At 43.4% G+C, this 15602-nt stretch overlaps 1 protein-coding gene across 5 annotated transcripts in view; it reads right to left on the bottom strand.

Annotated features, from left to right (window-relative positions):
• Myl4 (myosin light chain 4) overlaps window positions 1-15602 on the bottom strand; it is a 31098-nt gene that overhangs the window by 5988 nt on the left and 9508 nt on the right. For 2 of the 5 annotated variants that reach the window (XM_019209482.1, XM_010637481.1), the window contains exons 1-2: window positions 5470-5761; window positions 2686-2713 (exon numbers count right to left, since the gene is read on the bottom strand). In XM_019209482.1, the coding sequence (XP_019065027.1) occupies window positions 2686-2713; window positions 5470-5598 (157 nt within the window). In that variant the 5' untranslated portion in view covers window positions 5599-5761. Of the gene's footprint in view, window positions 1-2685; window positions 2714-5469; window positions 5762-5933; window positions 5997-13719; window positions 13737-15602 lie in introns of those variants that run through there. The other 3 variants (XM_010637485.1, XM_010637483.1, XM_010637482.1) reach the window with 3 other exon arrangements.

The following is a 15602-nucleotide window of genomic DNA, read 5'->3' as shown; positions in this document are numbered from 1 at the left end:
GGAGGAGGAGGCAGCCAGAGGGCTGTGGTCCTAGGACCAAATATCCTAGAGGCAAAAAAAAAACCAAGGTGCCTTTGCCATGGCTCAGCTCTTCCCTTTTGTGGCTAGAGAAGAAATGTGGAGGCCACTAGAAATTATTAAATAGGGCTTGTATATAATATAATATCATATCATATAACTAAATTAACAATAATCCCTAAGTGCAGCACAGCTTCCATGGCTACAAAGAGCAAGTCCTTCCTTTTGGAAATAGGTAAGCGTGAGGTGTGATGATGTCACCAACTTATTTTCAGATGGTTCAGGAAAAGAAAACACAGGTTTACACAAACAGATGGAGAAAGAAATAAAATTAACATGCCAAAAACTCAACCACTGGTGAGCTGCGTACAGGATGTTGGTTGAACTACTCTTTCAGCTTTTCTCTGTGGTTGAAAACTTTTGAAATAACATTTTTTGTTGTTTAAAAAAAAGAAACTGTGGCCGCATCACCTAAAGAATATATAACTAAGAAGGGATTTGATACCTATCTCCAAACAAATGGAAAGTATGCTTCCAATTGATGGAAGATAAAAAATACTAAATAGTCACCAAGTTTATGAATTAAAAAGAACTAAAAACTGTCAACTCGCAGGTAGGAAAATTAAAGTTTAAAGACATAATTCTCCAAAAGTATTATGGCCAATACTGGCAGAGTAAGGGATAATACTATACTCTCCTGATTCCCAAATATTTTTTTCTCTTCCATGCACTAGAAAATCATCATCAGCTTTATGAAGAAAAAAATTAAGAGACAACAGGGGTAAAATTAAGGAAGAAATAATTCTGATCCAACATAAGGAAAAAGATCTTCAAAATCGGAGGAAGCTATCCTCCCCATCTCTTAAAAACTTGCAAGGAAAGAAGAGCTCAACCAGCTGTCCCAATTGGCTTTAGCCATGATTCTCATTTGAAAAGTGAAAATTTGTTGTCATTAGTTGATTTTCTGGTCCTACTGTGCTGTGCGGTTTGTATATCTGTAAAAGCATATATTTAATTAAAATACACTAAAATTGATTTTAAGAATTTCACAGCACCTCCAAAGCTATTGACTGAAAATGACTATTCACAGGTTATTATGAAAACAGATTCAATTCACTAGTTTCAAAATGCATGTGCCAACTCGCATACTCTATTCCCGGGTAAAGTGGTGTCACTTCTTTGGAGGACAATTTAGAAATAACTATTGCAACTGAATGCACGTATCCTTTGACCCACTGTTGGGAGGCTTGCTTAGGAAAACACACTGCATTTCCCAATTGGAAACAATCTGAAAATCTACAGTGTAGTCCTGGTTATGTGAGTATATCCGTATGTACAAATCTGTATCCTTGTTTAAAAAAATAAAATAGAACAATCTGTGATAATTATGAAGAGACACCCAAACCTATTATTAAATAGTATATTATATATGATTAAATCCAAATGTTTATATTTAATAAAGGTACAGGACAGCATTATCAGGTGGGTCAATACGTACATAAATTTTATACATTCATATGTAGTTCTGTATCACTATATATTTTTCTCAAATGATACATAAAGACTTAACTGTGGTTGTCTTTGGGAGAAGGATCAGCATGAGAAAAACACTATTATTTATTTTTAATATCTTATTTTTGTTATTGTTTACTTTATAATGTGCTTGTATTCATTTACTTTTAAGATAGAGTATGTGTTTAAAATGAAGAGGTTAAGGGGCCAGGTATTTAGCTCAGTGATTCCGCTGCCTGCCCACAAGCGCAAGTTCCCAAGTTCAATCCTTGGTACCAGAAATAAAAAATAGAATAAAATAAAGGGGTTGGATCAGAAAATTTTTCAAAGTCTCTTCTAACTGCTTTGATTTTATGTCCTGGAGGCGTTTAGGAGGGGAAACAGAAAGATAAGTTCAATGACATTGAGCTGGGAACCTATAACTATCATGAGGTGAGGCATTTTCTTCTTGAAACACCAGATTCCTAAAGAGGCATGGCTAAGGGATAATCAGGTTGGGAGAGTGGGAGGTCCTAAGATTTACCTTGAGGTTATATTTAATGACATTTCATATAAGACTGAGAAAACATAAATCATCCCATCAAAGATGGAGAAAAGTGGCTGATGGACTAGGCCACCCAAGGATCACCATCGGCCCTGCCACCATTAGTGTGGAGCATCTTGGCAAACTTCATGATGGGACAAGGAGATGCCAGTAACCTAAGGAGGGCTTCTCAATAATGAGAATAGAAACAAGAACTTCCAAATGTCTTGGGTAGACTCTCGTGGTGGAGAAAAAAGGCACTAACATTGTTTGAGTAGCTATTTAGTTCCATGAAGTCTGGCAGAGCAGCTGAGAACACAGATCCGGGATCCGGTGCCTAAGTTTGAATACTGACTCCAGTACTGCCTGGTTTATATGACTGGATGAGCCACCCTAACTCTGGGGCCTCAGTTTTACCACTTGGTAAATGGGTGTAGTGACGTTACTTTTTTGTAGGATTGCTACCAGAATTAAATGAAAAGTACTTAGGACTGGGCAATTGCTGGCTATAGATTTGTGAAGATTAGAAAGATCACTATTACCATGAAGACAAGAGCACCGTCTCTTCCTCCTTTTCCTCCTTCTCCAGGAAAGCACAACAGAAAGGAAAATGTGGAATGGTTCATACTCACCTTCGATCTGGTCAGCAGAGAAGTCTATCTGTAGGGAGGGAAAAAGAGAAGTGAGGGCTGAGACTCTGAAGGCTTCCAGAGGGCAGCCTGGTCATTTCCAATAGGCCACTGATGAGAAGAGAAGCAGAACACACTCTGAGTGTAAAACATCAGGCTCCTGATGGTAAACTGTAAAATAACGAAGCCTCCAAAGCTCTATCATACCAAGACAGACAGCAAGAAATCATCTAGATAACTAGAATTTACCATGACTCCCTATTGTAATCTACTGCGTCAAAGTTACATTCTTCATCCTAGCTAGCCATAAACTGCACTCACTTTCTCTTCAGTCTCTCCCTGATCATTGTTTTCTGACAAACTAGATCTTCTCCTGCTTTGGGTGCCCACCAATCCCTACCCTTGGACTCTCTTTTCCACTTTATGGTGACTATAGGTCTACCTGCTGTTTTATTGTTCGCTGAACTGCTTGACATATAGGAGGCATTCAAAAAATATCTGCTCAATGAAAGAATAGGCTTTGGATTTTGTTGCGCATAATAATTCATGCTGAGTACAAAAGAGGAAAGTGGGAGCCTCTAGAAATGAATGTCAATGACCAAGCATGTGTCATCATTTTAATCAGGACCTTTTATGTTACGTCATTGTCTTTACCCACCCCATCCTATCCCAACCCATCTCCTTGTCTTTCCAGTGGTGGTGGGCACCACCAAGAGCATCTTCTTTACGTGCTACCATTCCTAGTCCTAATTCTGCTTCTTACACTGTGCCCACCCTTCTCCTCACCTCCCAGACTTAACTTCTATAAAGAGGACCCCTGGAGGCGGCTGGCATGAGTTCCAGGAAGGGTTGAGAATGAAAATAGCTATGCTCAGGAGTGGAGTTTGCCAAATGTGGGTGGTGGGGCAGAGGTGAGGAAGTTAAAGGAAATCCCTAAGTGGGGTAAAGGATGCTGTATAGTAACTCTGGGGGAAAGGTACTGTTCACCTTACTTTGCCATACATTACGTCCCAGGCATAAAGAAACTAGTGTAAAAACATAAAATCTGACTACATCATCACAGCCAGGAAAATTTGGCTTAGGTTTACTTTTGATCTCTCTTTGAGCAAAAGCACGGGAACTGGGCAATATGGGAAAATGGCTCTCGTGAAAGATGCTGATTTTTTTCCTACTCTAAAGTACCTTCAACGACCCCAAGATTTGAAGATGCAGACATAGTAAAGGTAATGGCAGCCAAGGGTAGAAAACTGAAAGACACAGGTAGAGGGAAGCGATGGGAGAACACCCACTTAATGCCATCAGGCAGTTCTTTCCCGGACACCAGGGAATGGTGCTTTATCAGAGCAAATCAGAAACAAAGGCAAGGAGGGCTCCTGAGGGGCAGAGGGGCAGCTTCTCTTGCCAAGCTTAGCTCACAGAGAGAACATATGGCAAAGAAAACCTCATTTGCTTTCAAGGCTTTAACACGCACCTCAGTTTCCCCAGTGGGAGCCATATTCAAGCCCAGGAATTCAAGCCTCTACTCCTTGGCCAAGTCTGTTCTGCTTAACTCTCGCCCCTTGTCAGGACTACCAGGGCTCAATCCCCAGATCCTTGACACAGTAATTGTAGGCTATCCCTGCTGGGAATGCTGGGAATCCTGAGAGGCTCACTGAGCCTCAGGTTCCATTTGTCACAGAAAATAATCCTGCACTCTTATTTTTACCTAATTCCTCACCACCCGCTTCCCTGCTCTAAGGCTGAGCTCCCCAAGGGCCCACCACTCCCAGCTTGCTATTAATAACTCTCCATACCAGTAGGCACTTGACCTTTCCCATTCTGGTGCCAAGGCTGAAAACTGCTCCTCTCCAGAGACTTGCAACCCCTCCTCCCATGGCCCACCGCCTCCCAGTTCATTCCTTCAGCAGCTGGGCCAGATAGCTGGGAAGCCTAAAATAGCTGACTCAGCTCGCAGGTTCCTGTCCTCTTGAAGCCAGGGTTCCCCATAGGACAGATATTTTTCTTATTATTCACTGAAAGGCCTGCACATAGTGGGCACTCCAAAAATATCTGTTGAATAAAGGCGTGGTTTCTTTAATTCAATGTGAGGGAACAGAGTGGGGCAGGGAGGTAATAAGCTACCAAGGCCCGCGGGTAACAGGCCCAGCTTCCTTATCCAGGGGTGACACTCTGCTGCAAACTCAATAGGAGGCCAGACTGAGGCTACAAAAGGAGGGGCCCATCGGGGTAGGGAAAGAGGGATGGAGAGACTCAGGTTCCTTTACTTTATCTACTGCCTCCCTTTCCATTCCCCACACCCTCCAAAAAAATGTTTCTGAGTAAAGCTTTTCCCAGGTCCCAGTACAGAAGGACACCCCATCCCAGATGCTTATATTGTTCTTCCAGGTTACGATGGCCACTATCACTGAGTGTCTGTTCTCTACAAAGATATCATACCACCTCCCAGGAAAAGGTCAGGCTCCTGGACTTCACTATGGTGGCCCCCATATAGCCTTTTAAAAGGCTAAAGAGTTGGTCGGTTACCCTTCCCACCACACTCAACTCTGGGCAAACCTGAAGTAGGCAGGCTGGGCCTCCTTGAACAGAACAACAGCCTGTTCTTAAGGGAAGAGGCCTATGAGTTAAGATGCCTCTCCCTAACCCCAGTCCAACACAGGTTTCGTAGGGCTGTGACACCACAGGCCTCACCCGAGTCTGCTTCCTCAAAGTAGATCTCTCTAAGCTCCATGGTGAATAGGCTCCTGAATGTCATCTCCTCCTCTACCCTACAGGCTGAGCTTCACTCACCTTTACACTCTTGGGGTCAAAGGCCGGTTCCTTGAGGAGTTCAGGAGCTGAGGCTGGGGCAGAAGTTGGGGCAGCAGCTGGGGCTGGCTTGCCTGTATCCTTCTTAGGTTCAGGCTTCTTGGGAGGCATGTTGTCTTATTGGGATCTTCAGAGAAGACGCACTTAAGAAGGAACCAAGAGATACAGATGCAACCAGCTCATGAGAGATGAGATAGGAGACTGGGACACCTCCCTCCTCTTTTATCTTGGGCAGGAGCCCCCACAGAGGGGCTGGGTGAGAGCAAGAGCAACTGCTACTGACTATAAAAGGAAGAAACACCAGCAGGGTACAGCTGACAACTGTGTATTGTTACCAGCTTTGGAACTACCAGCCCCCTCCCACATATACACCTCACTCCCCTCAGCCTCCACCTCTGGGGCAGGCTGCCAACTGGTGGAAACCCAGAAGGGCCAGGAAAACAGACCCTGTCCAAAATGCCACAGCAGCCAGAGAGATGACACAGGCAGTTGATAACCCTCACACAAAGCCCAGGGGAGGCTGAAGCTTTTTTTAGCCCCTCCTGAGCAGAAGCAGCCCACTACACATTCCTTTTAAGCCAAAATCCTTTAAGCTGAGAGCCACTCTGGGCTCTTGAGGCTCAGCTCTCCAGGCATGCAGCCCTCAGGCAACAGCTGGTCCTGTCAACCCTGCTGTCCCACACCCTCCCAATCCACAGGGTAAAATTCTCCATTTTTTAAAGCAGGCATCCCAGGAATTCCATGGACCTCATATCCCTACCACTCCCTACCCTCATCATTCCTTCAACAAGTATCGATTACTTAACATGGGGCTGGCTGGTATCTGAGTGAGAAGAAAAGCTATGACAGAAGGCAAGGAGACTGGACATCAGGAAACTTGGAATCTAGCTTTTCTTTACTTCTAATTCATTCAGTGCTCGCTCAGTGTGTGTGTGTGTGTGTGTGTGTGTGTGTGTGTGTGTGTGTATACCAGGGACTATTCATATAAAGCACTATTCATATAAACTCTTATTAAATATTCACTAAATTCTTTAAGATAGATACTGACAGGTCCCCCAAGTCCAACCCCTGCCCAAGCAGACCCGCTACCCACATCCCCAGGGGCACAGAGATGACAGGAAGTCAGCAGCCGCCCTGCAGCTCTCACCACTGCCCTGTTTACCAGCCAGTCCCAGGCCCATCACCCATGGGACTCTAAAATGTCCCACCCTCTTGACCAGTACCCCTTCCCTTACCTAAAATGCCCCAAATCAACCGCGAGCACCCTCCTGTCAGTGCCAACGGCCTTCTCACCCTTGGCCCTCAGCACCCACATGACAATAAACTCATCGCATGTTGCTTAGACTTTGCCTCTGTGGTCTCAATCGTGCCCCATGTGACCTTACATATACTATTATTATTCCCATTTTACACATGAGAAGATTGAGTCTAAAAAGTAAATAACTTGTCTAAAAACTTAGTCTAAAAGGCCAAATAACTTGGTCAAGGTACTGAAATAATTAGTTGAGTCTAGATTAAAATCCAGGTGGGCTGGGAATTTAGTTCAGTTGTGCCACCACCTGCCTTGCAAGCGCCAGGTCCCAATTTCGATCCCTGGTACCAAAAAAAAAAAAAAAGAAGAAGAAGAAGAACCCAGGTGTGTCTGATTATAAAGCACGTACTTGAATAATTATATTTTAGTCCCATCTATGGAGGGAGAAAAACACGTTTGTGTGTTCATCAGAAAGGTCAGAAACCGCATGGTAGTACATGCCTGTGATTTGGGAGACTGAGGCAGGAAGATAGCAAGTTTGAGCCCAGCCTGGGCAACTCAGCAAGTTAATGAGAGCCTATCTCAAAAATTTAAAACACATAAACAGCTGGGTATGGGGCTTAATGTGAAAGTCCTGGGTTGAATCCCCAGTCCCACAGAAACAAGAATAGAGGGTCAGGCATGGTAGGGCTTATCTGTAATGCCAGCACTTAGGAGGCTGAGGCAGGAAATTGCCATGAGTTCAAGGCCAGCCTGGGCTCCATAGCAAGTTTCAGACCAGCCTTAACTACACACAGTGAGACCCCATCTCAAAAAGCCAAAAGAAAAAAAGAAGAAAACTTTAAAAATGGATACATCGCCAACCCTTAACAGATGTCCCTGGGAACACAAGGGGTAAGGACAGGAGAATGAGGACAATTTTGCAGTTTTATGCTTTTTCACTTCCTGTATTAATGGAAATTTTTATAACATTGCATATGTTATTTTTGTAAAAAAAAAAGAACACTTCGAAAGGCAATAAAATATTCAGAAAAACAATTAAAGATTATCTACCACAAAGAACTGCTTTGAGCTAATCTTTAGATGCTGTAAAATTCAGAGGAAAAAGAAGAATAAAGCTGAAAGAAGCAGAAAAGTCACTTTTCCTTTCTGGGCCCAGTTTTCTCACCTATTAAACAAGATTGCTAGACTATAGAATGCCTGGTGCCTGTTAGCTACTAATCCTACAATTCTAGGTGCCCTGAAGCCCACATTTGCCACAGGCATCCCGTAGAAGGCGTTACTGTCAGAGCCAAAAGGGCCCTTAGAGATCTTCTTGTTTGTCCAGTTTCACAGGTGGGAAACTAAGGCCCAGGGAGCTTTTAAGCGGCTGGGTTTGCTGCTTAGGACTCCTGCTCTGCACTGCTCTCCCATACCACTGCCTTCCGTGACCTGTACACACACATGCTGCTGGTGGGCGGAGAAGCCCTGGAAGAAAACAGATCTGGAAAAGCCTCCAGGACTTGTCCAAAGAGGTCCTAGAGCAGAACTTGGGCCCAGTCTTGGTCTTAGGTCCTTCACTGTTTTCACTTCCCCTCTGAGTCCCCTCCCCTTCTCTTTCTGCTTACCCTCCAGCCCCAGACCCTTATTAACCATTCCCTCCTACCTCTGCTTGTATCCCTGCTTGTATCCTTCAATATTCCCTGTGAGTCCCCTCCTTGACCTGCTTCCTTTCCACAGAGATTGGAAGCACAGGCTGTTGGTGATGGGGAAGAAGAAAAAGAGGAAGCACAGCCCTTCCTCAGTCTCTGCCTCTCTACCTTCCCAGACCAAGCGTCCTGCAGTGTTTGTGCAAAGATACACTAAGTAGGGTTTCTGTGAAAAGTGCAGGCTGGAACCTGCATGACCCAGACTCTAGTTCTGACTTCATCTCCGTGTGCCTCAGCTTGCTCATCTCTACAACGAAAGATAATCAGGAGCTTTCAAAGAATATTCTACAGGACCCGGGATTTAGCTCAGTGTTGCCACCAACTGCCTCACAAGCGCAAGGTCCCGAGTTCGATCCTTGGTACCAAAAAATAACAGAAACAGAGCATGTGGTTTCTCAAAGGATATTCATCAGAATCAATCTGAAGACTTTGGGCTGCAAGAGATGTAGAGAGGCTAGGTCTTAGAGTTCCCTCCACCAAGCACCTCTCTTATACATAGTGGGGTTCCCATAATCATTTTTTAAGAAATAGTTCCATGGTTTAATTTTTTCAAATTAAACAATGAAATGCTCTTGTACGTCCTCTTTCAGTTTTTTTTTAAAAAAAGTCATTCTGATTATTCTGGAAAGATATCTGATCCTTAAAGACAAGAGAGCTGGAAGGTTGTTTTTGTGTTGTTGTTGTTGTTGTTGGCAGTACTGGGACTAAAACCCAGGGCCACACATCTGCTAGGCAAACACTGTTTGAAAGAGCTACATCTCTAGCCCTAAGAGATTGTCCTTGTCTTTCCTCTATTAAAAAAAAAATGTGAGGAAGGGGCTGGGGATTTAGCTCAGTGGCACTGTGCTTGCTTCACAAGAGCAAGATTCAAAAACAAAAACAATGTCAGGAATAAGCAAAACACCCAGTTGGTATGAAATCAGAGATATGAGGTTAAAAAGCTGGAATGGACTCTACAGCTACCCAAAACTCAGAATGTGAACTTCCAGAGGCAGATACAGCTCTGAAGCTACTTCCTAATCTTAGGCTGAGGACTTTATGTTGTGGGGTTTGTAAGCAATAATGTAAACAGAGCATGGCAAACAAACCCCCAGCATAAGAATACACTAGACGTTTACTTCCCTTTGTTTTCCAGACACACAAGCCAGAGATGCACCCAGGCATCTCCAATTTCCTTGAAGTACTTTCTACATAAGAGAGGGACAAGGTAAGTAAGGTGGCAGTGACTAAAAGGATGGTGAGGTGTGGTTTCAGGAAGGAGGAAGAGGTCGAAAGGAATGTAAGAGGGGCAAGGAAACAGCCGAAACTCCAAGGTGTGAAATATGAAAGCATGTGACAGGTTCCTAGGGTAGGTAGGCTGCCTGTCAGCAAACACTCAGACAGGAAGGAGCCTGCCGGCCTGAATTCTCAGGCCACAGACACCCATTCAGCCTAGGAGACACTTTTCAAATCAGTTTATGACTCTTCCAGTAACCCCAGGAGAAGAAGTGCCTGTATTGTGTTTTGGAAGAAACGAGAGGAAAACTGTGGTTTCAGGGAAAGAGCCATGCATCAAATCCAGATAGAAGACACTGGCCTTGCTTTTACTGAAACGCAAAAGGCTCACGAGTCATTAAAGCTCAGTTCTCTACCTAGAATTGGAGGTTCTCCCTTCTTATGCTCCTCATTCTGTTTCCTGCTCACTGACTCTGACCTTCAGATCTCATCCTTCTAAATTATCTTTCCTAGGGACTGCAACAGGGGCTTAACCTCAACTGTGGGTTGGCCAATCCGAGAAAAGGAAAGCAGGAGATACAGAAGTGTGAGAAGAAGAGTGCAGTAGTGGTACTGGCAGCCTGACAGCGGTGTCTGAGAAGCACCTGCCGGTTCCTGATCCAGAGTTGCTCTAGCCACTCAAAAGCTCCCCCTGGAAGAACCTGAAATTCAGTGCATAGAATTTCCCACTGGCCAGTTAATATCAGAAGTCAAATTCAGAGACAAACGCAACAACAACAAAAAAATGACGTCAGTCCTCATTTGGGAGAGGCCCACAAACACTGATTCCTCCTCCTCCCTTCATGACTAACTACACAAAGCCCGTCCTGCCCTGAGTGAAGTCTATTAAATAGAGTCTCCTGCCTGGTATCAAATGCTGCCGACAGCAGGCCCGGCTGTTAATGCTTTGCCCTTGTCCCCCTCCACCCTCTCTTCTTGTCAATGTCTCATAAGCCTGGAAATCATAAAGCAAAGCCATGGCTGGCACTGCATTAATCCATCCCCATGGAAGACCAGCAGCAGAGGTTACGAGGGCCTATGCAGGCGCCAGGCTGCCTGGGTTGCAGTCCTGACTCAGTTCCACAGGCAAGCTAGTTAATTTATTTGTACTTCAGTTTTCTCATCTGTAAAATGGGGCTACTAATATAATTTCATAGGTGGTTGTGAAGATTAAAGTATCGTGCTTAGAACAGGCTCTACCAGAGAGCAAGTGCTCAAAGTCCACGATATGAAAAATAGCAAGAAATTATGAAAATTATGAAAAACTCTTTGAGCAAAGGGAAGAACCCCATGAACTGGTGTGTGTGTGTGTGTGTGTGTGTGTGATAGAGGGGTGGCTTTGATTTGGAACAGAATGTGTCTAAGCACAGTTTTGCTATGATTTAAAAAAATAAAATGAATTCTTGGGGTTCTGATCCCTATTTTTTTTCTATTGTCTTAGAACACACAGGACTATCTCCTCACCTACCACGACTCAAAGCTGTGATCCCTGTAGAAACAAAGTGACATCAGGTCTCTAAAAATTCACTGTGCCTGTGAGGAGCTCATAAAAACAGGTGGGAAGCAACCTAAATTTGGATACATATTTACCCTCTCAGCCTCTCTCTACTCCCAGGATAGGTGGGTTATAGTCCCAGAAGTCCCTTCTTCTAAGGCTGCTTCTCCCTGGGAAAATTTGGGAAACTCCGTGTCTGGGGTTCCCAGTTCTAGGGTTCACTAACCCCCACATGTACCCCTTGAGCTCAGTAGTACTGATAAACACTGCTGGACACAGTGAAATATATGTCCAAGGGCAAAACAACAATATAGAGGAGGAACGCAACTAATTCAAAGGATAATGTACTCGAGTGCGGCTTATATCTCAAGCAGTTACAACAGATAGACTAAGATTTAAAAGTAGCCTAGGAAGGGCCGGGGATTTAGCTCAGTGGCACTGTGCCTGCCTCACAAGCACAAGGTCCCAAGTTCGATCCCTGGTAGATGAATAAAAGTAGATTAGAAAACATGCTAAAAGAGACAAAGAAAAATATTAACAATATAACACCAGAGTAAGAGAACATAACCAAACAGGCACACACAAGTTTTCCCAACTACTTGGGAGGCTAAAGCAAGAGGTTCACAAGTTGGAGGCCAGTCTGGGCAATTTGGCAAGACCCTGTCTCAACGTAAAACTAAAAAGGGCTGGGGATATATTTCAGTGGTAGAGCACTTGGCTAGTCTATGTGGGGCCCTGAGTTCTATCCTCAGTATCGAAGAAAGAAAGAGAGAAAGAGAGAGAGAGAGAGAGAGAGAGAGAGAGGAAGGAAGGGGGAAGGGAAGAAAAGGAGGAAAGGGGAGAGGAGGGGAGGGCGGGAAGGAAAAGGGAGGGGAGGAAGGAGGGAGAGGAGAGGAGAGACAAGACGGGAAGGGAAGAGAAGAGAGTAATAGCTAAAATTGGGAGGGGAAAAATCATAAAAAAAGGACTATATAAGGGATGTAAAAAAACTACTCACTATAATAGAGCACACAACAGATGCAAAAAAAAAAAAAATAGAAGAATGGACATAGCTGGAGAACAAATTAGGAAACAAAAAGACAAAGAGGTGACTATCCCAGAAGGGGAAAAAGAAGGGCAAAGAAGTAAAAACTAGAAAAGTAAAGAGATATAGAGGATAGAAGAGGAAATGCTTTATGGTTTAAAGGGCCATCGAGCTAATTGTATACTTGAAAGAAATTTCACACAAGTCCATGAGGGCCACGAATGAGGGTGTCAGTGCACCGTGATCTGTAGTGGCAGGAATCGGAGGCGACCCGACTCGCCAACAGAGTGAAGATAGGAGCACGCAGCATGGAGGGAGCAGGTGTCAGAAGCAGAGGTACAGATTTGTAAGTGGGAGAAACATAATTATGAGTAACAGACAACATAGTAACATTTCTCTTTTCTTTTTTGTGATACTGGATTGAATCAGTCCTGACTGAACCTGTACTGAGCTATAGTCCCACCCCCACCCCACCCAACTCCTTTCTTTTTTTTCTTTTTTGAGACTGGGTCTTGCTAAATCGCTCAGGTTGACTACAAACTTCTGATTCTCCTGCCTCAGTTCCCTTGGTAGCTAAGATCACAGGCACGCACCGACATGCCCGGTTCACCCACACTCGTATTTCTATAAATTAAAAAAAATATATGTAAAAGTTCCCACTACACTTGAACAAGCTAAAATTGAAATTGCAAGGAAAGATTTATTTGTAATTTAAGACAGATATGCTAATTTATGCTTAAATTGAGACCTTTCATAGTTCAAACCAGGATGCATTTTCTAACATAAATATGCAGAAGATATAATTGATAGCATTAAAAATAAGCTTCAAAAATGACAACAAAAGTTTAAAGACTGTTTTGTTGATATTAATAAATTCAGAGGTGTGCCGGGGATTTAGCTCAGTGGTTCTGCCACCTGCCTCGCAAGTGTAAGGCCCGAGTTCGATCCCCAGTACCAAAAAAAAAAAAAAAGTTAAATAAATTCAGAGGTGCTCAGTTTATACTTTGAATTTCATGTTTATAGTACTAAGTTAACACAAAAGTTAGTGAACTTGGACAAATGTACTTTTGTTTTGGGGGGGTTCTGGTACTGGGGACCTTGCACTCTCCAGGCAGGCATGGTACCACTGAGCTAAATTCTTGGCCCAAGGACAAATGTACTTTTGAAATGGGTGTGCCCTTGCTTCCAAGTGATATCCTAAAAAAATGAAAAAGTTTGTCAATTACTCTATGTAAATATTAAAGGGGAATAATTTGGGGTATTTGATTCAGTTATTGAAAAACTTGTAAGTATGCTGGAAACAACTTTGAATCTACTTTTTTGACTGTAAACACTTCTATTGAAAATTTAGAATCCAAATTAAGATATGCTACAAGAGCGAAATACATGCTGGACTTTGAAGACAACACAAAAAGGAACATAATTTATCTCATAAGTAATTTTTATATTAATCACATGCTGAAATGATAACATTTTGTATATTGGTTTTGTGTATTAAAATTATTTTAAAAATACATACATAGGGTTGGAAATGTAGCTCAGTGGTACAGTGCTTGCCTAGTATGTGTAAGGTCCTGGGTTCAATCCCCTGTGCTTCAAAAAAGAAAAAAGAGAGAGAGAAAGAAAGATAACATGCATGCTAGAAGCATTATTGATTATTCAACAACACATACATTCATCTGCAATGACAAACACCTGTAATCCAGTTGCTCAGAATATATAGGTGAGGAACACAGGAGAGCACAAGTTTGAGGTCAGTCTGGGCAACTTAGTGAGAACCTGTCTGAAAATAAAAATTTAAAAGGCTGGGGATATGGCTCAGAGCTACAGGGCTTGCCTAGCATGTACAAGGTCCTGAGTTCAACCCCTAATTCCTCAACTCCCTCTCCCCAAAATTAATACACACAAATCAAAAATACATATTAAAATACTTGATGATTGCCTGTGGTGAGTGGATGGATGGGACAATAAGATAAAGGGAAGTAAAGAAATACTTGAGAGCCGGGCTTTAGCTCAGCGGTTCGGTGGCCTGCCTTGCAAGCAAGCGCAAGGACCCAAGTTCAATCCCTGGTACCAAAAAAAAAAAAAAGAAGAAATACTTAAGAAAGGCTTTCCATGGGCCACTTATGAAAAAAAAAGCCACAAATTAGAGTAATTAACCCACTCCTCTGAATATGATCTCTTTACTAAGGAGGGAAGAAAAAAAGCAATAGCAAAAGCCTAAAGTGACAGTGATCCTTAACACCCACGACTTCAAAGGTGAATGCAAGAGAATGGGGAAAAAATCTAAAATCACATTTCGAGGACTATGGAGCATGGTTGACAGAACACTTCATTTTATTTTTATTTTTTGGTACAGGGTGGAAGCCAGGTCCTTGTGCTTGCAAGGCAGGCTCAGAACCACTGAACTAAATCCCTGGCCCTGTTAAGAACATTTTAAATCATTCCCTCAAAGTTCATTGCCTTAGCTGCTTTGGCCCAGGTGGAGAATATAACCTATGTTTGGTCTAACAATTAGATTCTCATCACTCAACACCCAGTTTGGTGGTGGTGGTGGTTGCTGTTGTTTAAGGCAAGATTTCCCTATGTAGTTCAGGCTGGCCCTGAACTCACTATATAGCCCTGGCTGGCCTCGAACTCTAGGCGATCCTCCTGCCTCAGCCTCCCCAGTGCTGGGATTACAGGCATGTGCCACTGCACCCATCTTCAACACCCAGTTTAAATGGATGGAGCTCCATTCTGTGCTGCCTAGGAGCACAGAATGCCTAGGAGGACACTGCCACCTAGTGATGCATCTATTAACTGAATCCTGTGAGGAGGACACTGAGAGGCCAACAGCCTGGATCTAATGTAAAGCGATTTATTGTCATAAAGCTTCAGAGAACAAGTCAGAATCCTGACCAGTAATCCAAACTGCATTCTCCTGAACATGCCGCTTGGTGAAGGAGACAACAAAAGTACAAAGAGAATGAGATAATTTGTGTGGATCATGACAGACCTGAGACTAGAACTCCAGATACTAACCTGGGGAACAGAGGGAGCTGGACAGCTCAGAGGGATTCTCTCAGGCAATAGCCAAGGGCAAGAAGGGCATGGCAGTAAGCTGACATCAATGACAGAGATGGCACCCAAAGCATGGTTAGGTCTCAGTAACGAAAAAGACTTAAACCCTTAGCAGCCACTTTTTTTTTTCGAGACAGGGTCTCACTATGTAATTGAGACTAACCTGGAACTCACTGTGTAGCTGGTCTTGAACTCACAGTGATCCTCCTGCCTCAGCCTCCCGAGTGCTGGGATTACAGGCGTGTGCCACCACGCCCGGCTGGGAATGTGCTTTTAATATTAAGGATAACTCTCTTTTTAAAATTTCTCTCTCCACTCACTTCCTCTTTGGCTTCCTGA

This window comes from Fukomys damarensis, unplaced genomic scaffold (assembly GCF_012274545.1).
Source record: "Fukomys damarensis isolate Sample0158 unplaced genomic scaffold, DMR_v1.0_HiC HiC_scaffold_23, whole genome shotgun sequence".
NCBI classification, from domain to species: domain Eukaryota; kingdom Metazoa; phylum Chordata; class Mammalia; order Rodentia; family Bathyergidae; genus Fukomys; species Fukomys damarensis.
Note: the sequence above shows the minus strand (reverse complement) of the source record. Positions and strands in the feature narration are given on the sequence as shown.